The sequence below is a fragment of the Eptesicus fuscus genome, chromosome 1 (assembly GCF_027574615.1).
Source record: "Eptesicus fuscus isolate TK198812 chromosome 1, DD_ASM_mEF_20220401, whole genome shotgun sequence".
Taxonomy (NCBI): Eukaryota; Metazoa; Chordata; class Mammalia; order Chiroptera; family Vespertilionidae; genus Eptesicus; species Eptesicus fuscus.
In genome coordinates, this window is record NC_072473.1 from 52,522,381 (window position 1) to 52,548,488 (window position 26,108).

At 39.8% G+C, this 26,108-nt stretch overlaps 1 protein-coding gene across 1 annotated transcript in view; it reads right to left on the minus strand.

The window, feature by feature from the left end:
* TEX11 (testis expressed 11) overlaps positions 1 to 26,108 on the minus strand; it is a 479,256-nt gene that overhangs the window by 17,054 nt on the left and 436,094 nt on the right. Inside the window, exons 25-27 of the mRNA XM_054718924.1 lie at positions 14,311 to 14,460; positions 11,420 to 11,528; positions 10,376 to 10,499 (exon numbers count right to left, since the gene is read on the minus strand). Of these exons, the coding sequence (XP_054574899.1) occupies positions 10,376 to 10,499; positions 11,420 to 11,528; positions 14,311 to 14,460 (383 nt within the window). The remainder of the gene's footprint in view (positions 1 to 10,375; positions 10,500 to 11,419; positions 11,529 to 14,310; positions 14,461 to 26,108) is intronic.

The following is a 26,108-nucleotide window of genomic DNA, read 5'->3' on the forward strand; positions in this document are numbered from 1 at the left end:
CACCTGTGCACGAATTCATGCTCTGGGCCTCTCGTAATAGTTATAATCACTTTATATAATTTTATGTGTTTAAAAGAAGCTAAGTAAGGACAAGTATATATTTATATTTTTTTATATTAACTTTCTTATTTACAATTTCTGGTTCTTTTCATTTTCCCGTGTGACTTAGAGTTATTCTTTAGTGTCATTTCCTTACTCCAAAATAGGCTCCCACCTGCCTTCTTTGTGCTGTTATTTTCATATTACACTTTTATAATGTGAAAAGCTCAGTAAAACAGTTATATAATATAATGTATTTTATACATTTGCTTTTTAAAGCAGTTAAGAGAACAAATATGCTTTATACTGTCTTCTATCCTATCTAATAATAGACAAATATGCAAATTGACCATACCTCCAACACACCCACAAAGCCACACCCACAAGCCACGCCCACCACCCAATCAGAGCGAGTATGCAAATTAACCCAAACCAAGATGGCTACAGCCACAGAGAGCAAGGTTTCCTAGGTAACAGAGGAAGCCAAGCTTTCTGCCAGCCGTTGCAGGCCTAAGCCTCCACTCAAGCTACAAAGTTTCAATTATAGAAGGTAAACAAATTCAAACAAATGGCGGAAGAATGGAGCTTGAGAGAGCAGGCCAGGGTTGCCGCCGGCAACAGGGGAAGCAAAGCTTTCCACACACCCTGGCCAGGCCCACCCGCTTAAGGCAACAAAGTTTCAATTATAACCCCAACACAAATGGCTTCGGGCCTCGGAGGGAGCCCCAGGCTTGGCTCTGCTCCAGGCTACAAAGTTTCAGTTGTAGAAGGAAAATAAATTCCAGATACCAGGGCCTCCGCTTGCGTTGCCAGGGGGCGTGGCTGGCCTGCAAACCACCACAGGCCCCTCGCTCAGGCTGCCCCACGCCCCAAGGGTACCCCACCCTGATCAGGGACACCCTTCAGGGTAAACCAGCTGGCCCCCACCCCTGTACTAGGCCTCTATCCTATCTAATAAAAGAGTAATATGCAGATTGATCATCACTGCAACACACAATATAGCTGCTCCCATGTGGTCAAAGATCCTGCCCCCATGTGGACACAGGATGGCCACCACAAGATGGCCAGCAGGAGAGGGCAGTTGGGAGGCACCTGGCCTGCAAGGGAGGGCAGTTGAGAGGGACCAAGCCTGCAAGGGAGGGCAGTTGGAGGTGATCAACCCTGCAGGAGAGGGCAGTTAGGGGTGACCAGGCCGGCAGAGGAGGGAAGTTGGGGGCAAACAGGCTGGCAGCAGAGTGGTTAGTGGGTGATCAGGCTGGCAGGCAGAAACGGTTAGGGGCAATCAGGAAGGTAGGCAGGCAAGCAGTTGGGAGCCAGCAGTCCTGGATTGTGAGAGTCAGGCAGAAGTGGTTAGGGGCAATCAGGAAGGCAGGCAGGCAAGCAGTTGGGAGCCAGCAGTCCTGGATTGTGAGAGGGATGTCCTGGGATCGGGCCTAAACGGGCAGTTGGACATCCCTTGAGGGGTCCCAGATTGGAGAGGGTACAGGCTGGGCTGAGGGACAACCCCCCCCTCCGTGCACGAATTTCGTGCACCGGGCCTCTAGTAATTATATAATTACTAGAGTTTTTTTTTTGTTTGGATTTAAAGTCTGGGGTTACTTGCTTTCAACTTAAATAATTTCCTTTAGTATTTCTTATAGGCAGGTCAGCTAGCAATACATTCTCTTAGGTTTTATTTATCTGGTAATGTCTTCACTTCACCTTCATTTTTGAAAGATAATTTTGCTGGTTATAGGGTTCTTGGTTAACTGTTATTTATTCATTTTTAAAAATCTTTATTGTTGAAAGTATTACATATATTCCCCTTTTCCCCCATTGACTTCTCTGACCTTATCCTCCTCCCCCCCTGCCTTCACTACTCTAGTGTCTGTGTCTATGGCTTATGCATATACACATGAGTTCATTGGTTGATCTCTCTCCCCTTCCCCCCGACTCTCCCTTGCCTTCCCTCTGAGGTTTGAGAGTCTGTTTCATGTTTCTATGTCTCTGGGTCTATTTTTATTCATCAGTTTATGTTGTTCATTAGATTCCACATATGAGTGAGATCATGTGATACTTATCTTTCTCTGACTGGCTTATTTGGCTTAGCATAATGCTCTCCAGGTCCATCCATGCTGTTGCAAATGGTAAGAGTTCTTTCTTTTTTACAGCTGCACAGTATTCCATTGTGTACATGTACCACAGTTTTTTAATCCACTCATCTGCTGATGAGCACTCAGGCTGTTTCTAAATCTTGGCTATTGTAAATTGTGCTGCTATGAACATAGGAGTACATATATTCTTTCTGATGAGTGTTTCTGATTTCTTGGGATATAGTCCTAGAAGTGGGATCACTGGGTCAAATGGGAGTTCCATTTTTAATTTTTTTGAGGAAACTCCATACTGTTTCCACAGTGGCTGTACCAGTCTGCACTCCCACCAGCAGTGCACCAGAGTTCCCTTTTCTCCATATCCTCACCAACACTTGTCCTTTGTTGATGATAGCCATTCTGACAGGTGTGAGGTGGTACCTCTACTAAGAGGTCATCCAGCTTTTAGGCTTCACTAATGGAATGATGATTACTCTATTGTTTTCAGCAGTGCCCAAAGGCATATGTTGTTCTACACTAAACCAATTAAATTCAGACCTTTTTGAAGGGGTAGTCTTTGAGGAAAATCTTTTAGGTTTGTTCTGACCCCAGTGAAGCTCTTATTAGATGCCTCTTTCCATGGTTCTCTCTGGTAATCTATCCTCCTCTTCCTTGTTTAGCACCAAAGTCTCCATTATTTTCAAGAGCACTCTTTGATTGGAACTTCCCCACACACTGTTTCAAGTACAGTTCCTTTTGAGAAATCTTTAAAGCTCTCTGTTCTTATGTAATGACTTTCCCCCCTGGGAAAAATCTATGAGCCTCTGCTCCAGAACTTTGGGGGTGGGGGAGGGACAGTGGACCGCCTTTCTCTAAATGTCACCTCTGCTTTAAGAGCTGGGTGCTGAGTAGGGTAGTAGTCTCTGGTCCTGTTGGCTTGCCTCTTTGGGTGTGGAACCTTTGCCCTAAGAGTTAGCTGAGTCAGAGAAATAATAAAGACATAGAGACTAGTAAAAAACAATATAAAAGATGAATGAAACCAAGAACTTGTTCTTTGAAAAGATAAACAATATTGATGAACTGCTAGCCAGACTCATCAAGAAACAAAGAGAATAAACTTGAACAAAAAGATAGATACAGAGGCAGTAAAGCATCAAACAATCTGTCAAATTACAGCAGGAAGGTTAGGGAGAGGTGGGGAAGATAAGAGATCAACCAAAGGACTTGTATGCATGCATATAAACATAACCAATGGACGCAAAACTCTGCGGGGTGAGGGCATATATGGGAGTGGGCGGGCAATGGTAAGATATGTACACATATAATACCTTAATAAAAAATATTGGGAAAAAAAAGAAAAGAAACAAAGAGAGCCTGGCTGGTGTGGCTCAGTGGTTGAGCATCAACCCATGAACCAAGAGGGCACTGGTATGATTCCTGGTCATGGCACATGCCCAGGTTGCGAGCTTAATCCCTAGTAGGGGGCATACAGGAGGCAGCCGATTGATGATGTTTCTTTCTCATCGATGTTTCCATCTCTCGATTCCTCTCACTTCCTCTTTCTCTAAAAACCAATAAAAACATATTTTAAAAGTTAAAAAAAGAAACAAAGGGAGGGGATCCAAATATATAAGATAAAAAATGAAAGAGGTGAAGTAACAATTGACATACAGAAATACAAAGGATTGTAAAAAATATTACAAACTACTATATGCCAACAAACTGGACAACCTGGGCAAAATGGACAAATTCCTAGAAACATACAATCTTCCAAAACTGACTGAGCAAGAATCAAAATTTGAATAGACTAATAACAACTAATGAAATCGAAGCAGTAATAAAAAAACTCCTGCCTGGACAGTGTTGCTCAGTGGTTGAGTGTCGACCCACGAACCAATGGGTCACTGGTTCAATTCCTAGTTAGGGCACATAACCCAGGTGGTGGGTTCGATCCCCAGTAAGGGGCATGCAGGAGGCAGCCAAATGATGTTTCTCATCACTGTTACTATCTCTCTATCCCTCTCCCTTCCACAAACTCCTGGACTTGATGGCTTCACAGAGGAGTTTTATCAAATATTCAAATATCCTCCTCAAACTCTTCCAAAAAAATAGAAGAGGAAGGAACACTTCCAAGGTCTTTTTATGAGGCTAGCATTATTCTAATTCCAAAACTAGTTAAAACACTACAAAGAAAGAAAATTACAGGTCAATATCCCTGATGAACATAGATGCTAAAATCCTCAACAAAATATTAGCAGATTGGATCCAGCAATATATTAAAAAGCTTATCCACCATAACCAAGTGGTATTTATTCCAGGGATGCAAAGATGGTATAATATTCACATCAATAAATGCAATATATCAAATAAACAAAAAGGAAAGATAAAAATGATATGCTCATATCAATAGATGCAGAACAAGCATTAGACAAAATCAGCACCCATTTTTTTTAATAAAAACGCTCAGCAAAGTGAGAATAGAGGGGTCTTACCTCAACATAATAAAGGCCATATATGACAAACTGCAGGCAACATCATACTCAATGGGCAAAAACTAAAAGCATGTCCCTTACAAACAAGAACAAGACAGATGTCTGCTCTCACCACTCTTATTCAACATAGCACTGGAAGTTCTAGCCACAGGGATAAGTCAAGAAGACAACATAAAGGGCATCCAAATTGGAAAGGAGGATGTAAAATGGTCATTATTCACAGATGACATTATATTGAAAAGAAAATCACAAAGAAAATCCTAAAGATGCCACCAAAAAAAATGATTAGATTTAATAAATGAATTTGGCAATGTAGCAGGATACAAAATTAACACTCAGAAATCAATGGCATTTTATACATCAATAATAAACTCTCAGAAAGAGAAACTAAAAAATAATTTATCTTAGTAACAAAATATTAAGATACTTAGAAATAAATTTAACCAAGGAAGTAAAAGACCTATACTTGAAAAACTACAAGATATTGAATAAAGAGATAGAGGAGGATATACACAAGTGGAAAATATACCATGTTCATGGATTGGTAAAAACATCATTAAAATGCCCATACTACCCAAAGCAATCTGCACATTCAATGCAATCCTCATTAAAATACCAATGGCACATTTCACAGATCTAGAACAAATACTCCAAAAATTTATAATGGAACCAAAAAAGAAACCAAATGGCCACAGCAATATTGAGAAAGAAGAACAAAGTTGGAGGGATCACAGTAATGGATATCAAATTATACTATAAAGCCACTGTAATCAAAACACCCTGGTACTGGCACAAGAACAAGCATATAGATCAATGGAACAGAACTGAGAACCCAGAAATCAATCCAAGCCATTATGCTCAATTAATATTTGACAAAGGAAGCAAGAGCATATAATGGAGTAAAGACAGTCTCTTAAATAAATGGTGTGGGGAAAATTGGACAGGTACATTAAAAAGAAATGAAACTAGACCACCAACTTACACCATACATAAAATTAAACTGAAAATGGATAAAAGACCTAAATGTAAGTTGTGAAACCATAAAAATCCTAGAAGAAACCATAGGCAGCAAAATCTCAGACATCTCTTGTAGCAATATGTTTGCTAGTGCATCTCCTAGAGCAAGAAAAACAAAGAAAAAATAAACAAATGGGAATACATCAAAATAAAAACTTCTGCACAGCAAAAGAAACCATCAACAAAATGGAAAGGGATCCCATTGTATGGGAGAACATATTTACCAATGATCCACCTGACAAGGGTTAATTTCCAAAATATATAAATGACTCATACAACTTAACAATAATAGTACAAACAATCCAATTTAAAAATAGGCAAAAGACCTAAATAGACACTTCTCCAAAGTGGACATAGAGAGGGCCAAGAGACATATGAAAAAATGCTCAAAGTCACTAATCATCAGAGAGATGCAAATTAAAACAACAATAAGATATCACCTCTCACTTGCCAGAATGGCTACTGTCAACAAATCAAGAAATGACAAGTACTTGTGAAGATGTGGATAAAAGTGAACCCTGGTATATTGCTGGTGGGAACTCAAACTGGTGCAGCCATTGTGGAAAACAGAATGGAGTTTCCTCAAACAATTAAAAATGAAATTGCCATTTCACTTAGTGATCCCACTTCTAGGAATACATCCTAAGGATCCTGAAACATCAATAAGAAAGAATATATGCACCCCTATGTTCACAGCAGCCCTACTTACAATAGTTAAGTTCTGGAAACAGCCCAAATGCCCATCAGTAGATGAGTGAATAAAAAAAGATGTGGTACATTTACACAATGGAATGAATTCTATGCAGCTGTTAAAAAAAAGATAGCTTACCCTTTTGGACATCATGGAGGGATCTGCAGAGCATTATGCTAAGTGAAATAAGTCAGTCAGAGAAAGACAAGTTTCACATGATCTCACTTACATGTGGAATCTAACAAACAATATAGATCCAGAGACATTGAAACATGCAACAGACTGATGAGTTTCAGAGGGAAGGAGGGGTGATGGGGAGAAATTAACCAAAGAACTAATATGCATATATGCATAACCAATGGACAGACAATAGTGCTGTGAACACCTAGGGAGTGAGTGGGTTGGAGGGGTCAATCGGTGGGGGGGGGGGGGGGGAGAATAATAAGGGAATAATATGGATAAGTCTATACAGATAAAATAGATAACTAAGATGAAATGGGTCACTTCATGGAAAAACGTAAGTTAGCACAACTCACCCAATATGAAATAGTTTGAACAGTTCTCTTTTCAGAAAATTTAATTTGTAATTTAAAAACTCTTGAAAAAAATCTGCAGGACTAGATAGTTTCACTGGAGAATTCTACCAAACATTTAGAAAAGAACTAACATAAATTCTACACAATTGTTTCCAAAAATATATAAAAGGAGGGAACACATCCCAAAAACAAAGACAGCACTCAAAAAGAAAACTATAGGAAAAACCAAGATGGCGGCATAAGGTAGACACCTGTACGTGCTGCCTCTCACAACCACATCAAAACTACAACTAAAAGACAAAACGACTATCACCCAGAACCATGGGAAAGCTGGCTGAGTAGAAGTTCTACAACTAGAAGGAAAGAAAAAAGCACATTGAGACCGGATAGGACATGCAGAGGCGCGGAAAAGCAGAGGTACGGAGGCGTGCGAATCGGGCTGGCGACTGGGTGCACTGTTTTTTTCAATTGGGAAGGAGATACAAGCCCCCAACTGCTCTGAATTCCAGTTTCTGGCGAGACTCTGGGGTCCCAGACTCCTATGGGGAGAAGCTGGACTGTCTGACATCAGGTTGGAAAGTGAGGGTGGCTTTCTTGCAGAGGTGCTCGCAGGAATCATTGTTTACTGCGCTGGGGCGCTGGATGCAGAGACGCAGAGACACAGAGACGGCTGACTGGGAGCCATCGCTGTTTGCTACACCTTGGTGATTCCCTGAGACCCCACCCCACACAATTTACAAACCCACCCAAACTGTGAGCAGCGGCTTTTGCATATGAATGGCCTGCCATTTCTCAGCTTAACCTAATAAACTGCAGCTGAGTCAGGCAGCTCCAAAACTTCCAAACCCCAAACAAAGAAGAGAAATCTACAGATCTCCCTGGAGCTCCTGCTGGGTGGCCTCAGGCAGTAGCTGACTTGCACTTCCTTGGAGATCCAGGAGCCAGTGTACCTAGTGGTCAGTGTGAGATGATACCAGATTTCAAGTCCTCACATCCATAAGTGACACACTCAAGAGGCAGACTCAGTGAGCACCAAAGCCCCACTGAAGCAAGCCCCATAAGGGTGTCTCCAGCACAGCAGTTCTTCCATTATAGACACAGCAGGTCCTCACAGCCAATTGGCCTGGAGGTAAATTCCTCCCAGTGTACCAACAGCAATCAAGGCTTAACTACAACAAGACTGTGCACTCAGCCCACAGAGGGGTGCATCAAGAGTGTCCACCTCAGGTGATTGGGGAGGCTGAGCCACTGGGCCCTAAAGGTCACCTACCGCACAAAGCCACTCCATCAACACAGGGAAGCAGCCAAAATGTTGAGACAAAGAAACATGTCACAAATGAAAGAAATGGAGTAAAGCAAACTACTGGATATAGAGTTCAAAACCACAGTTATAAGGTTTCTCAAGAATCTTCTAGAAACCTCCGAGAAACTTAGTGAGACCTTCAAGGATCTTAATGAGAATACCAAAAAAATGGTAAAGGACCAGTCAGAAATTAAGCATACATTGTCTGAAATAAAGAATAATATACAGAAATTCAACAGTAGACTAGAGGACCCCAAGAATCAAACCAAGGATTTGAAATATGAGGAAGCAAAAAACACCCAACCAGAAAAACAAAAAGAAAAAAGAATCCAAAAATATGAAGATAGTGTAAGGAGCCTCTGGGACAACTTCAAGCGTACCAACATCCGAATTATGGGGGTGCCATAAGAGAGAACAAAATATTGAAAACCTATTTGAAGAAATAATGACAGAAAACTTCCCCTACTTGGTAAAAGAAATAGACTTACAAGTCCAGGAAGCACAGAGCACCCCAAACAAAAGGAATCCAAAGAGGACCACACCAAGACACATCATAATTAAAATGCTTAGGGCAAAAGACAAAGAGAGAATCTTGAAAGCAGCAAGAGAAAAACAATTAGTTACCTACAAGGGAGTACCCATACGACTAACAGCTGATTTCTCAACAGAAACTATGCAGGCCAGAAGGAAGTGGCAAGAAATATTCAAAGTGATGAACAGCAAGAACCTACAACCAAGATTACTCTACCCAGCAAAGCTATCATTTAGAATTGAAGGTCAGATAAAGAGCTTCACAGACAAGTAAAAGCTAAAGGAGTTCATCACCACCAAACCAGGATTATATGAAACTAGTAGCCCGTTTGCATGAAGATTCATGCAATAGACCTTCATTCACCTGGCTGCCTGCACCAGTTTTCTGCCGGCACCGGGGACCCAGGCCTTGGCTGTAGCCACCGCCTTCTGCCTTCTTTCAGGGTCGGGGCTTGGCCCCGGGCAGTGGCCTTGGGCTCGGCCACACCCAACATCCCTGTTAAGGATCGCAGGAGCTGACCCGCAGTGGTTTCCTGTGATCCGTGCAGGCTCCCCGCTGGTGCCCAAGGCCGGGAAAGGAGGCTTTCCTGGCCTTGGGCTCTGCTACACCCCAACGTCCCTGCAATGGTTTCCTGGTGGGCGTGGTTGGTGGGCGTGGCTTGGTTGGTGGGCGTGGCTTGGACATAGCGAAGGTGCGGTCAATTTGCATATTTGTCTATTATAAGGTAAGATGCTGAAGGGTATTCTTTAAGAAGAGGAGGAAGAAAAAAAGGGTAAAGATAAAAATTATGAACAACAAAGTGACAACAAATACATATCTACCAACAAGTGAATCTAAAAATCAAGTGGATAAAAAATCTGATGAACAGAATAAACTAGTGAATATAATAGAATCAGGGGCATAGAAATGGAGTGGACTGACAATTCTCGGGGGGAAGGTGGTGTGAGGGGTGAGGGAAGAGATTGGACAAAAATCTTATACCTATGGATGAGGACAGTGGCGGGGGGTAAGGGCATGGGGCTGGGGGAGGGGTAGAATCGGGTGGAGCGGAGCTATGGGGGGAAAAACGTGGAACATCTGTAATCTGAACAATAAAGATTTATTTTTTAAAAAACAAAAACTATAGACCAACATCCCTTATGAATATAGATGAAAAATCTTTAAGAAAAATACTGGCAAACAGAATCCAGGAATATGTAAAAAGAATTATATACTATGACCATATGAGATTTATTCCAAGGATGCAAGACTGGTTCAGTATTTAAAATCAGTCAATGTAATCCACCATATTAACAAATTAAAGAAGAAAAATCACACAATGATATCAATTAAGGCAGAAAAATTATGTGGTGAAATTCAACACTAACTTATGATAGAAACTCTCAGAAAAAAGGAATGGGGAGAATTTATTCAACTTGATAAAAGAGTAACAATTCTACTTAGTTTGAAAAATACAAAATAACCGAAAATGCTAGATGGTTCTGCTATTGTGACCTTATCCATAGTATACTTATATTAAAAACTTTCTACCATTAACTATTTATATTTCATAAACACAGGGAAATTTTATAGTGTGTAATTACATTGTAATATGAATTTATTTACCCTAAAACTTATAACAGAAAGCATTATTTTATGTAATTCGTAATACACAAAACAGTCAAAACTTTAAAGTTAGGTGAAAGTTTAATATTACTGTTTGACTTACAGTGTGGTTCAACGCATCTTGGAAATAGTCCCAAACTTCTTCCAAGGAACAGAGTTCTGCATTTGGAACTCCACCTGGCACTAAGAGGTTAATCAAGTTGTGCAGACAGTTGCTGAAATCAAAAAGAGAAGACTCATCCCATAAGAAAAGAAATAACTGGCTTCATGGCTAAGATAAGTAAAATCTTGGATTTTATCCCAGACTAAGCTTCTGTTCTTCCCTCAATTTAATCTGTCCTCCAACCTCAGAAGACAGATTTTTGAAGATATAAAAGGTGCTGACCAACCCTTCCTTTTATTATGGTTGTCTTTCACTTTTTTTTAAGTTTCCTACATTAAGAACTTGTGGCTGTTTACTGTATTTTACGAACTAGTTGAATCTACAAGCACTTTAAAGCATCTTATTACATCCACAAATAAACGAGAAAATTGGGGATTTAAATTGGAAATAACTCCAAGAGAACTGTCTCTTAAATCTTAGAAAAGGAAGACTGTAATGATGTTTTCCAGAGAAAAATCACATATCACATAACTTCTAATTTCCCCCATGTCTAGGCATAGAAACCACTAAATCTCCAATAAATAACATGTTATGTTAGGTACAGCATTCATTGGTCCTTAAATAAAGGTGTTTAGGAAAAAAATCTGAGGCAAATATAGCAAAATATTAACATTTATTAAACTTTGGTGGGGAACACATAGTTGTTATATTAATCTCTGTCTACATTTGGCATATTTAGTAACGAAATAAAGAAAGGTACTTAGTAATTTTAGTATATACATACTCACACAAAGAAGCAACTTTCCCCCTCTTTTCACTGTTGGAAAAACCTAATTAATTATTGGTATATATATAATACAACCCTGACTATGGAGCTGTTCTGAAGACTTTTTTAGTTCAGGAGTTACAGGAGTACCCTGATCATCTTTTAATTTGGGCCAGTTGAGTATGATTGATGACTTATGAAGCACTGACTATAGCTCTTTTGGCTATCAAGAAGCCTGGATACAGAGTTGAATTACAATTACTAACCTGTATTTGAAAACATCAAATGATTCTTTCCTTTTGTGGAGCAATAAAGCCCTTTTCAAGGCCTTTAGAGCAATGGAAGGATAGTATGCAGGCATTTCCATTGCTAATACTATAGGAAGAGAAGAAAAAAGGTTGTGACTACCATAATTTCATCCATCACAGTTTTCATCCCAGACTACAATTTGTGCTTTCTCTAACAAAACTGGCCTGAAACAGATTAACAAAACAAACAAACACACAAAAAACTAATTTTAGAAAACGATGAGTCCATGGTGGCTTTCAGAGGTAGCTTCTACTTTCTGGGCAGAGTAACATAGTAGGATCAACAAACATCAACAAACATCAGCAAACATCAACAGAGAGCCTATTGTTTTTTTTGACCTTGCACAATAATACAGGTAAAGCAATAATCTTATAAACCAGAGTCAAGTAGGGGCACACTAAGAAGGAAAGAAAGCAGATTAGTAAAAGGGCACTAATCAAAAATTGATTTAAACTACAATTAACTGTTTTTGTCTGACACTAAAAACAGGAAACACTAGACATGAGAGTGGGTGTCCAAGATAACAGATCCTAAAACTTCCAGATGCATTTACCAGGCCTCTAGAATAGGAGTTCCTTTATACAACAAGCAGTGGTAACCATCACATGTCTACAAGTATACACCATCTGCTCCAGATCTCTAGGAATTCTGTCTTGGCAATACAAGGAAAGGCAAATGTGACTCTTGTGCATTTGGGGCTACCTAATACTTTTATTAACCACACACAGGCTCCTGAGGGGGGTGAGAAATAAAAAGAGAAGATGATTAGGCCATTTCTTGCAGTATATCCCTATAGAGCAGTGGTTCTCAACCTTTCTAATGCCACGATCCTTTAATACAGTTCCTAAGGTTGTGGTGACCCCCAACCATAAAATTATTTTCGTTGCTACTTCATAACTGTAATTTTGCTACTGTTAATGAATCGTAATGTAAATATCTGTGTTTTCCGATGGTCTTAGGTTCTACAGCAGCGGTTCTCAACCTGTGGGTGGCTCCTAACTGCTCATCTGCCTGCCTGCCTGCCTGCCTAATCGCTCCTAACTGCCCCCCCCCCAGCTGGCCTGGTTGCCCCCAACTGCCCCCCTGCAGGCCTTGTCGCCCCACGCAGCCTGCTGTTCAGTCGTCCATCTGGTTGTTTCGGTTGTGATGGCCCCTGGATTTTTATATATTAGGATATACAAAAGCCTATGCAACAGGCTGGTAGCTATGACGCACACTGACCACCAGGGGGCAGACGCTCAATGCAGGGCAGTCGCGACCCACAGGTTGAGAACCGCTGCTGTAGAGCCTAAGACCATCGGAAAACACAGATATTTACATTATGATTTACAGCAGCAAAATTACAGTTATGGAGTAGGAATGAAAATAATTTTATGGTTGGGTGTCACCACAACATGAGGAACTGTATTAAAGGGTTGCGGCATTAGAAAGGTTGAGAACCACTGCTATAGAGGCTTTGGGCCACCAAATACCACTTACAGCCCAACCAGAAATTTGAGAATGGCAACTGTGTTAAAAATATATTACAGATAGCCCTAGCTGGTTTGGTTCAGTGGATAGAGCATTGGCCTATTGACTGAAGGGTCCCTGGTTTGATTCCGGTCAAGGGCACATGCCAGGGATGCAAGCTCGATCCCCAGTAGGGGGCGTGAATGAGGCAGTCAATCAATGATTCTCTCTCATCATTGATATTTCTATTTCTCCTCTCCCTTCCTCTCTGAAATCAATAAAATATATTTAAAAATATATTACCAATATTTCTCTGTACACCTTAATCAATTGCTTTGATTGTATCACCTCTGATGAATGAAGATTTATCTTTTCTAGCTAGCTGAGCAAAACTAAGTTTGAGCTCCTTCTATTGTGTACTTATAGAATTCAATTCCACACATAGAATAAATATGAGCACCTATTGTGAGCAATGCACTTAGCCAGGGTTTATAAGTAAAACAAATACAAGTAATTATTGTTCATGACCCTAAGGAGCTTATAATCTATACTAGAGCCCCAGTGCATGAAATTGGTGTATGGGGCGGGGGGTCCCCCTCAGCCCAACCTGCACCCTCTCCAATCTTGGACCCCTTGGGGGATGTCCGACTGCCGGCAGTCGGACATTCCTCTCACAATCTGGGACATCTGGCTCCTAACTGCTCACCTGCCTGCCTGCCTAATCTCTCCTAACTTCCCCCACCCCCACCGGCATGGTCGCCCCGAACTGTCCCCCTGTCGGCCTGGTCACCCCACGCAGCCTGCTGTTCAGTCCTTTGGTCGTCCCTCACTAACCCCCACCCCCCCGATGACCTTGTCGCCCCACGCAGCCTGCTGTTCGGTCATCCATCTGGTTGTTTTGGTTGTGATGGCCCCTGGATTTTTATATATTAGGATATACAAAAGCCTATGCAACTGGCTGGTAGCTATGATGCGCACTGACCACCAGGGGGCAGACGCTCAATGCAGGAGCTGCCGAGCTGCAATGACTTGGCAGCTCCGGTTCTCAGGTGACGCACCCAGAACCAGAGAGGAGGGAGCACGATTCTGGGTGCATCACCCAAGAACCGCCCTCTTGCAATCCAGGACCCCTTGGGGGATGTTGGAGAGCTGATTTTGGCCTGATCCCTGCAGGCCAAGCTGAGGGACCCCACTGGTGCACAAATCTGTGCACCAGGCCTCTAGTCTTATATAAAGAAAAAGATAAATGCATAAATGATTATAATACAAATGTTTCAAGAATGCCATTAGAGAAGAAAAAACAAAGTGCTACGGGTAAATGTAGAGAGAACAGAGAAAAGAAATTAAAAAGTAGTAGAATTTAAATGAGTACTAGCCTTCTAATAAATATAGCTCTTACTTGCAATTATTTCTAATGTTTTACTTTCTAAATGAGGCAGTTCCCACACTGATTCCAGGAAGCTGTCCAGTAATGGGTCATTCATTTTGGCTTTAACTTCAAACTCATATAGCAGAAGCAATGTCTCACATGGATCATTGGAGAAATCCCCTAAGAAAGAAGCAAAAATGCAACATTCTCTGTGATTACATTTCAATATTCTCTCCTAATATCTCTTCTGGGGAGATTTTCTTGTTGAAAAAATTTAATTGTACTTACAATTTGAAGGTTATCCCAGCTTCTGTGAACATATTTTAAAATCTGTAAACTCACCAATATTTTTAGCACCCTGTATTGCAATCACTAGCATTGCCTATATTTCCTAAAATTATTGCCATGATGTTCCTTAAACAACCTAAAAAAGGCCTGCTGCTATCTAATTCAAATCCAGTGTTTACCTGTTTCATTTTAATGACTGAATTAACCAGACAATACAGTGTTGTATAAACTAACTGTGGTTTTATTTTAAGCAAAGGAAAGTTTCCAAATTGTTCCATTTCGTCAGTCAACAATATTTTTTGGGTATCACCATGGGAAGAATCTTGTATCAGGTGGCATATACCATACTATGTGAGACAGTTTTCATTCAGCCTGTTAAACTGAACTTTTAAAAAGTGTTGAGGTATAGCATATATAGAATAAACTGAATGAGGTGCATTAATCTTAAACAGCTTGATGAATTTTTGTAATGTTTAAATCCACATAACCACTATCATATAGAATACTTCCAAAACTCATGTTCCTTTCCAGTCAATACCACCTTAGAAGAGTTAACAACTATTTTGACTTTTATCTCTATTGATAGTTATTTTCTGTTCTTGAACTTCATTGCTAGTACATAGATATATAATCAACTTTTGAATATTGACCTTGTATCCTATAACTTGCTAAAATCGTTTATTAGTTCCAGTAACTTCTTATAGATTCTTTGGAATTGTCTACATACAATCATGTCATCTGCATGCAAATAGAGATAGTTTTGTTTCTTCTTTATCACTCCACAAGTATACCTCATTTTATTGTGCTTTGCTTTAATAAGTGCAAACCAATCAATGTAATACATCATATCAAGAAACTAAATGATGATCTCAATAGTCAAGAAAGCATTTGACAAAATCCAACATCTTTTCCTGATAAAAACAACGAACCAGGAATAGAAGAGAACTTCCTCAACCTGATAAAGGGCACTTGAAAAACACACAGCTAACAATATACTTAATGGTGATTCTTTCCCTTTAAGATTAAGAAAAGACAAGGATGCCTACTTTTACCACTGCTATTCAACATTGTTCTAGAAATTCTAGCTAAAGAAATTAGGCAAGAAAAAGAAACAAAAGACAATCAGGACTGGAAAAGAAGTACTGAAACCATCTCTATTTATACACAATGTGATCTTGTAAATAGATCCCTAGGGCCATGGTTGGCAAACTGCAGCTCGCGAGCCACATGCGGCTCTTCCACAAAATACCATGGCCTGGGTGAGTCTATTTTGAAGAAGTGGCGTTAGAAGAAGTTTAAGTTTAAAAAATTTGGCTCTCAAAAGAAATTTCAATTGTTGTACTGTTGATATTTGGCTCTGTTGACTAATGAGTTTGCCGATCACTGCCCTAGGGAATCCATTAAAATACCATTAAAACTAATGAACAAGTTTAACAAGACCAGAATACAAAAATCAATCCTATTCCTATACAATAGCAATAAACAAATGGAAAATAACATTAAAATTTTTTTTATTTACAATAGCATGAAAAAGAATCCTATATAATAAAGAGGGAATATGCAAATTGACCATCACTCCACCACAAAGATGGTGGTGCCCACAGAGGAGGCAGGGGTTTCCATAACACAAGATGGCTGCGCCCAGAGCTGAGGCTGAGTTCCCATAATGAGCTTTAATGAGCAATCAGCAGGGACCTGAGGCTGCGGTCGCACCTCACCCCATGGGGCTTGACAGGGGACCTCAGGCCACACCCTCCGCCCTGGCACCAGGCCGGGGACCTCAGGCTGCACCCCCCACCCAGCAGGGTTTGACGGAGGACCTGAGGCTGCACCCCCCTCCCAGTGGGGCTTGACAGGGCATCTGAGGCTGCTGCCCCCTCCTGGCACTGGGCTGGGGGACCTGAGGCTGCACCCCCTGCCTGATGGGGTTTGATGGAGGACCTCAAGGTGCACCCCCTGCCCCAGTGCTGGGCCAGGGGACCTCAGGCTGCTCCCCTCACCCTGGGCCAGGGGACCTCAGGCGGTGGCCCCCGCCCAGGGGGGTTTGATGGGGAACCTCAAGGCGTGCCTCTGCCCTGGTCTGGTTTGGAGGACCTCAGGCCATGCCTCCTGCCCCAGTGCCAGGCCAGGGGACCTGAGGCTGCAGCTCCCCGCCCGGCGGGGCTTGACAAGGGTGGGACTGGCTGGGTCTGGATCTAGCTCAATGGGGGGAGGGCGGCCGGGTCTGGGTCTCACGTGATTTTGAGGCACACATGGGTGGGCGGGGACTTGACTCTGGGTCTCATGGTGTGCCCCAGACTCTGACAGGAGGAAGATTTTCATATACATTTTACTAATTTTCTTTCATCTCTAACACTTCTATAATAGAGAAAGGGCAAATAGCAATATTAAAATATTTCCTCTAATTAATCTCCTTTTAATGTGTACGAATTTCATGCACCGGGCCACTAGTAAATTAAATATAAGAAGTGCAAGACTTGTACATTGCAATTTAAAAGTTATAAATAAATGGGAAAATACTTCACACTTAAGGATTGGATACTTAACATTGTTAAAATGGCACTACTTCCCAAAATAATCTAGCTTTTTTTCTTTTTTCAGAAAATGACAAGCTGATCCTAAAACTCACATGGAAATTTAAGGGTCCCAGAATAGCCAAAACAATCTTGAAAAGGAAGAGCAAATTTGGAGGATTAACACTCCTGATTTCAAAACTTAATACAAAGCAATTATAGTCAAGACACTGTGATACTGGTAAAAGGACAAACATATAGAGCAGTGGGATAGAATTGACACTCCAGAAGTAAAACCATGTGTCTATGGCCAACTAATTTTCCACAAGGAGGCAAAAATCCACGCGATGGGGAAATAATAGTTTTGTGTTTTATTTTAAAATAAGTGGTTCTGGGACAACTGGATAGCCACATGGAAAAGAATGAAGCTTGGAACCTTACCTCAAAACACATATAAAAATTAACCCAAAATGGATTAAAGACCTAAATGCAGGAACAAAAGCTATAAAACTCTTCAAAAGAAAACAGAGGAGTAAACATTCATGACTCTGGATTTGGCACTGGATTCTTAGATATAATACCAAAAGCACAAGCAACTAAGGAAAAATAAATGGGACTTAACTGAAGTTAAAAAATCGTGCTTCAAAGGATGCTGTCAAGAAAGGGAAAAGACAACCCAAAGAACGGGAGAAAATATTTGCAAGTCCTATATCTGATCAGAAAACTTGTATCTAGAATATAATAAGAACTCTTATGACTTAATAATAAGATGACAATAACCCAGTTAAAAATTGAGAAAAGGGCCCAGCTGGCGTGGCTCAGTGGTTGAGCGTTGACCTATGAACCAAGAGGTTATGGTTTGAATCCCAGTCAGTGCACATGCCTGGATTGCAGGCTTGATCCTCAGAGGGGGTTGTGCAGGAGGCAGCTGATCAATGATTCTCTCTCATCACTGATGTTTCTATTTCTCTCTCCCTTATTCTCTGAAATCAATAAAAGTATATATTTTTTAAAAATTGGGAAAAGGGTCTGAATAGACATTTCTCCAAAGAAGATACACAAATGGCCAATTATCATATGAAAAGATGCGCAACACCATTAATTGTCAGGAAAACAGGTCATAAGGAAATGAAAACCACAATGGGATATTACTACATACTCACTAAGACAGCCAGAATAAAAAAAAATCAGATAATACAAGTGCTGACTTGAAGGTAGAGAAATCATAAGCACCATACACTACTGGCGACAATACAAAATGGTGAAGATACTTTGGAAAACAGTTTGGCAGTTTCTGAAATGAATAAACATACAGTTACCATATGAGGAGACCATAACATATAAATATATAGTATATAATATCATAGAGAATCCTCTGCCCTGCCAGCTAAACTGAATTTCTGCTGGTAGAGGACCCATGCTGGGCTTTGTTCTAAAGCTCTTAGGTTTGCTCTGTTTGTCATAACCACTAAGACTTTCAATAATGGCATTTGGTGAATACTTTATAATAAGGTCAAAATTATAGCATTGGAGGTACATGAAATTCTTCCCTGCAATGGCTTACAAAAACAACTAAAGGCTTTTCTCCATCTTCTTGTTTTTGAGATAAAGTTTTTATGATATTACAAAATAAATAGCTTAAAGAGATCTAATCACTACGATGACTTCCAGCTTTAACTTTATTTTTGGATCTTTATGTACAGAGTATGATTACAAGGATGTTCGTAACAACATCCAAAAGTTATATTCTTGAATGGAGACTCTGAAAACGAGGCAGAAAAACAGATTCAGAAGCTGTGCATTCCCTTGTGTTAGAAAACTTTGAAGTGTTTTATAATTATAAGCATTTATCCTTGGTACACTTCTTACTTCCCTTTAAATCTCCTTTCTCTTTTCCTGGAAACCTGACCTGCCTTCCTATTAGCCTGGATCATGGAACTTGCATCCTCTCCACATGAATGTCTTGCAAATAATGGGTCTGAGGAAAAAGTACCACAATTGAGTTGGCTATCACAACTCAATAGCACATGGGCTAAATACTTAAATAGACATTTTTACACAAATGGCCAACAGATAGGTGAAAAGGTGCTCAACATCACTAATCATCACATAAATGCAAATCAAAACCACAATGAGATATCATCTCATACCTGTTAGGATGGCTAATATCAAACAAACAAAAGACAGCAAGTGCTGGTGAGGTAGTGGAAAAACTGGAGCCTTTGTATATCATTGGTGGGAGTGCAAAATGGTGCAGCCACTATAGAAAACATTATAGTACTTCCTACAAAAATTTAAAATAGAACTACCATATGATCCAGCAACCCCACTTATAGTATTTATCTAAAAGAATTGAAGTTAGAATCTCAATGAGATATATGCACCCTTATGTTCATTGCAGTACATAGCCGAGAAATGAAAACAACCTAAATGTCCACTGATGGATGAATGGATAAAAAAAATGGGATATATACACATAACAGAATACTATTCAGTCTTTAAAAAGAAGGAAAATTCTGTAACATGAGACAACATGGATGAACCATAAGGACATTATGCTAAGTGAAATTAGCCACCTACATGATATGAGGTATCTAAAATTTGATCTATCACATTCACAGAATCAAAGAGTGGAGTGGTGGTTGCCAGGAGCTGGAGGAAGGAGAAATGGAGAGTTGCTAATCAATGGGCAGAACATTAAAGTTAAACAAGATAAACAGAGATCTATTGTACAAAACTGTACCTATGGTAAACAATACTATATTATATACTTAAAACTTTGTTAAGAGGGTATCTCTCATGTAAATTGTTCTTGCCACAACAAAGTAAAACTAAAAAAAAAGACAAATTATTTTAAAAAGCACAGTATAAGATACTACATGAAAGTGGGATGAGAGGAACAGAAAAAGAGAATGGTAGATGGAGAATTCTCTCCAGAGAAATTTTGTCATGAAGCAGATGAAAATTGTGACCAAACATGTCAGAATGAATTTTAAAATATTAAGTAATCTATAAAATAAAAATATAAAGAAGGTATTCAAGAACTCAGGGAACAGCTGGTAGACAAAAGGAAATTAAATACGATCTATCTCAATGAGATATATGCACCCCTATGTTCATTGCAGTATATAGCCGAGATATGAAAACAACCTAAATGTCCACTGATGGATGAATGGATAAAGAAAATGGGATATACACATAAAAGAATACTATTCAGTCTCAGTGGGTTTTGCTAATTTTACAGATAAAGAAATGGGAAGAAAATAGAAAAGTATCATAGAAATAAAGATAAAATTGGAAACAGCAAAAGAGAGAAAATATATCACTTGATAAACAGTAAGGGGTACAGAAAACAAGAGATAAGCAAGCAAAACAAAACAGCAATTGAAATTGCTTCTAACATCTTTATGTTAAATAAAATCTGACACATGTAATTTCATTCTTGTATGAGAGTCATGGTTATATCTTTAAAAAATTATCAACCAAAATTTCTAATGGATACACTTAAAAAACCCCAGTAAATTGTATTGCTGGAGAAGTGCAACTCATGGACTGCTTAAACTCATCTTTTCTGGTTTCTAGATTGAACCCCAAATGCCAATAGAACTTTGATGATTTTCTTTATTATGGAGTTTATGTTTTGTTTTTGTTTCTGGTTTATGTATAGCCAATAAGTTATTCCACCTTGGTTGCAGCAATAATGGGAATGTGGTTTCATGGTCTGACCATTTGGTGATCTCTCTAAATGGATTAATGGCTTACCTAGTATCTAGTTGGGTAAGAAACAACAGACAGCCTGGCTGGTGTGGCTCAGTGGTTGAGTGTCGACTTATGAACCAGGAGGTCACGGTTTGATTCTGGTCAGGGCACATGCCCAGATTGTGGGTTTGACCCCCAGTAGGGGGCATGCAGTAAGCAACGGATCAATGATTCTCTCTCATCATTGATGTTTCTATGTCTCTCTCACTCTCCCTCTCTGAAATCAATAAAAATATTTTTTTTTTAAAAAAAGAAACAACAGAGGGAAAGATGGCTGCCAACGGGAAAGCAGAATGCAAGATAGTGCATAAGTGAGAGAACGAAGGGAGAGTGTGTGGCTCCATGGGGAGTGATTGTTTGTGAGTTTACAGACAGCTATACTCCAAAGGACTGTGGGGGATTGCAGGATGGGGTTCCCATGACCAGGAAGCCTCCACTGTTGCTGGGATCCCTCCTGGAGGTAACAGCTCTGATGCGGAGACCGTGCCACTTTGAAGGGGAGAGAGGCTGTTATAGGAAGCCTGAAATTCCTGGGACTCTACAACAACGGCACCCAAGAAACAGCTACGAATGCCAGAACACAGGTCCCCAAGCAGAGTGAACACACGGATTTGGAGGAGCTCTGCACCCTGTCATGGAAAGGAGAGAGAAATACATAACCAGACACCCATGGACAGACAAAGAAACAGCCCACATATGAAAGAAAATTCATCATCAGAAAAGGAAGTAAACGAAATGGAGGCAAGCAACCTGTCAGAGAAAGAATTCAGAGAAATGGTCATAAGGTCACTGAAAAGAATGGAAGACAAAATTGACAATATGTGTAAGAACCAAGAGGAAATGAAGAAGAACCAAGAAGAAATGAAAAATAACATCGCTGCTATAAAGAACTCCATAAAAAGCATCAACAGTAGACTAGAAGAAGCAGAGAACTGCATCAGTGAGCTAGAAGACAAGGTAGGAAAAAATACCCAAGTAGAGCATCTTCTAGAAAAAAAAATTAAAAAGCAGGAGGAGAGCCTAAGGTAACTTTGGGACAACAAGAAACAAAACAACATCCAAATAAGAGTGATGCCAGAAGGAGAGGAAACTGAGCAAGGAATAGAAAACCTGTTTGAAGAAATAATGACAGAAAACTTCCCTGATATACGGAAGAAAAAAACCCACACAAATCCAAGAAGCTCACAGAGTCCCAAACAAAATGAACCCCAAAGGACTGACGCCAAGGCACATTATAATTAAACTGGCAAACACCAACGACAAAGTAAGAATCTTAAAAGCAGCCAGAGAGAGACAGAAAGTTACCTACAAAGGATCCCCCATCAGACTAGCGTCTGCTTTCTTGACAGAAACTCATCAGGCCAGAAGGGAATGGAATGAAATATACAAAGTTATGCAAATGAAGGGTCTGAATCCAAGAATACTATACCCAGCAAGGCTATCAATAAAAATTGAGTGTGAAATCAGGAGCTTCACAGACAAAAAAGGACTAAGGGAGTTTATTACCACCAAACCAGCAATGCAAGAAATGCTAAAGGGTCTGCTGTAAAAAGAAGGAATAGGAAGCGAAGAAGGGACACAGGGGTAAAGAATAAAAATGGCAACAAACAAGTACCTATCAATAATAACTTTAAATGTAAAGGAATTAAATGCCTCAATCAAAAGACATAGTGTAACTGATTGGATAATTAAATATGACCCTTGAGGACCGAAAAAATGGTGGCGGAATATACAGACCTGTCCCAAGCCTTGTCCCAGAGCAAAAAGAAAGAACAGCTGAGGGTCGCACGGGGAGTGTTTGTTGGCGAGTTAAGGGACAGGTATACTCCAGGAGAAGGTGGGGGACTGCTGGACGGGGTTCCCCTGCCCGGGCAGCCCCCATGGCTGCTGGGTTCCCTTCTGGAACGACTGGCTCGGACGCGGAGACCACACCATCTTGAAGGAGAAAGTGGATGTTATCGGAAGCCTGAAAATCTGCAACTGCGGCACCCGCTGAACAGCTGCAAAACCCAGAACACCAGTCCCCAATTGACGCAAACACGTGGACTCAGAGGAGCTCTACACTCCACCACGGAAAGGTCAGATTTCGCCTGGAATAAGGAGAGAGAGAACTACATAACCAGACATCGGGAGAAGAGAGACCATGGGGAGACAAAGAAACAGCCCACATATGAAAGAAAAGCAGGCATCACCAGACAAGGAAGTAAATGAAATGGAGGCAAGAAACCTGTCAGAGAAAGAATTCAGAGAAATGGCCATAAGGTGGCTGAAAAGAATGGAAGACAAATTCAACAATATGAGTAAGAACCAAGAGGAAATGAAGAAGAACCAAGAAGAAATGAAAAATGACATTGCTGCTGTAAATAACTCAATAGAAAGCATCAAGTGTAGACTAGAAGAAGCAGAGGACCACATCAGTGAGCTAGAAGACAAGGTGGGAAAAAATACCCAATTGGAGCAGCTTCTAGAAAAAAAATTAAAAAGCTATAGGAGAGCGTAAGGGAAATTTGGGACAACACGAAACAAAACAATATCCACATAAGAGGACTTCCAGAAGGAGAGGAAATTGAGCAAGTAATAGAAAACCTGTTTGAAGAAATAATGACAGACAACTTCCCTGATATAGGGAAGAAAAAACCCACACAAATCAAAGAAGCTCACAGAGTCCCAAGCAAAATGAACCCCAAAAGACCAACAGAAGGCACATTATAATTAAATTGGCAAACACCAACAACAAAGAACTTTAAAAGCGGCGAGAGAGAGAGACAGCAAATTACCTACAAAGGAACCCCCATCAGACCAGCAACTGATTTCTCAACAGAAACTCACCAGGCCAGAAGGGAATTGAATGAAATATACAAAGTCATGCAAAGGAAGGGTCTGTACCAAGCAAGGCTATCAATCAAAATTGAAGGTGAAATCAGGAGCGTCACAGATTAAAAAGGACTAAGGGAGTTAATTACAACCAAACCAGCAATTCAAGAAATGCTAAAGGGTCTGCTGTAAAAAAAAGAAAAAAGAAATAGGAAGTGAAGAAGGAACACAGGGGTAAAGAATAAAAATGGCGACAAATAAGTACCTATCAATAATAACTTTAAATGTAAATTAATTAAATGCCCCAATCAAAAGACATAAGGTAATGGATTGGATAAGAAAACACAACCCATATATCTGCTGTCTTCAAGAAACCCACCTGAGAAAAAAGGATGCACACAGACTGAGGGTAAAGCAATGGAAAAAGGTTTTTCAGGTTAATAGAAATGAAGAAAAAAAAAAGCTGGGACAGCAATACTTATACCTTACAAATTAGATCTCAAAGTGAAGGACATTAAAAGAGACAAGGAAGGCCACTTCATAATACTAAAGGGAGCAATCCAACAAGAAGAAATAAAAACGATAAACATATATGCACCCAATACAGGAGCATAAAAATAACTCCTGGAGGATATCAAGGGAGATATTGACAGCAATACAATCATAGTAGGAGACTTTAATACTCCACTATCACCATTGGATAAATCCTCTAAACAAAAAATCGGCAAAGAAACATCAATCCTAAATGACTCACTAGACCAGATGGAATTAATTGACATCTTCAGAACATTTCACCCCAAAGCCACAGAATATACATTCTTCTCAAGTGCACATGGATCATTTTCAAAGATACAACATATGCTTGGTCATAGGCAAAGTCTCTTCAAATTCAAGAAGATAGAAATCATACCAAGCATCTTCTCAGATCACAATGGCATAAAACTGGAAATCAAATACTATTAAAAAAATCCAAAAAAAATCAAACACATTGAGACTAAACAACATGCTATTAAACAATGACTGTGTTACCAGAGAGATCCAGGAAGAAATAAAAAACATCATGGCAACAAATGACAATGAAAAGACAACAATCCAAAATCTAGGGGACACAGCGAAAGCAGTCCTGAGAGGGAAGTTCATAGCTCTACAAGCCTACTGCAAAAAACAAGAAACAATGGTAATAAACTACCTAAACCTACAACTCAAAGAGTTAGAAAGAGAGCAACAATAAAATCCAGTGTAAGCAGAAGGAAGGAAATAATAAAGATCAGAGCAGAGATAAATGACATAGAGACCAAAAAAACAATACAAAAGATCAACAAAACCAAGAGCTGGTTCTTTGAAAGGATAAATAAGATTGATGAACCTGTAGCCAGGCTCACCAAGAAGCAATGAGAGAGGACCCAAATAAACAAAATGAGAAATGAAAGAGGAGAAATAACAACAGACCCCACAGAAATACAAAGGATTCTTAAAAAATACTACGAACAACTTTATTCCAACAAACTGGACAACTTCGAGGAAATGGACATATTCCTAGAAAAATATAACCTTCCAAAACTCAATCAGGAAGAATCTAAAGATCTCAATAGGCCAATAACTATGGAAGAAATTGAAGCAGTCATCAAAAAGCTTCTGGCAAACAAAAGCCCAGGGCCAGACGGCTTCACAGGAGAGTTTTACCAAACATTCAAGGAAGAAATAAAACCTATCCTCCTCAGACTATTCCACAAAATTCAAGAGGAAGGAACACTTCCAAGCTCCTTCTATGAAGCCAGAATCACCCTAATACCAAAATCAGATAAAGACAACACAATGAAAGAGAATTACAGGCCAATATCCCTCATGAACTTAGATGCCAAAATCCTCTATAAAATTCTAGCAAATAGGATCCAGCAGTACAACAGAAAGATCATACACCATGACCAAGTAAGATTTATCCCAGGAATGCAAGGATGGTACAATATCTAAAAATCAATAAACGTGATACATCACAAAAACAAATTGAGAGATAAAAATCACATAGTCATATCAATAGATGCAGAAAAAGCATTTGACAAAATCCAACACCCTTTCTTGATAAAAACTCTCAACAAGGTGGGAATAGAAGGATCATAGCTCAACATAATAAAAGCTATATATGATAAGCCCACAGCTAACATCATACTCAATGGGCAAAAACTAAAACCATTTACCCTAAGAACAGGAACGAGACATGGATGACCACTCTCACCACTCCTGTTTGACATAGTAGTGAAAGTATTACCCATAGTGATCAGATAAGAAGAAGAAATAAAAAGCATCCAAATTGGAAAAGAAGTAAAACTGTCCTTATTTGCAGATGACATGATATTGTACATAAAAAACCCGAAAGACTCCATAAAAAAAACTAATAGACTTAATAAATCAATTCGGAAATGTAGCAGGATACAAAATTAACACCAAGAAATCTAT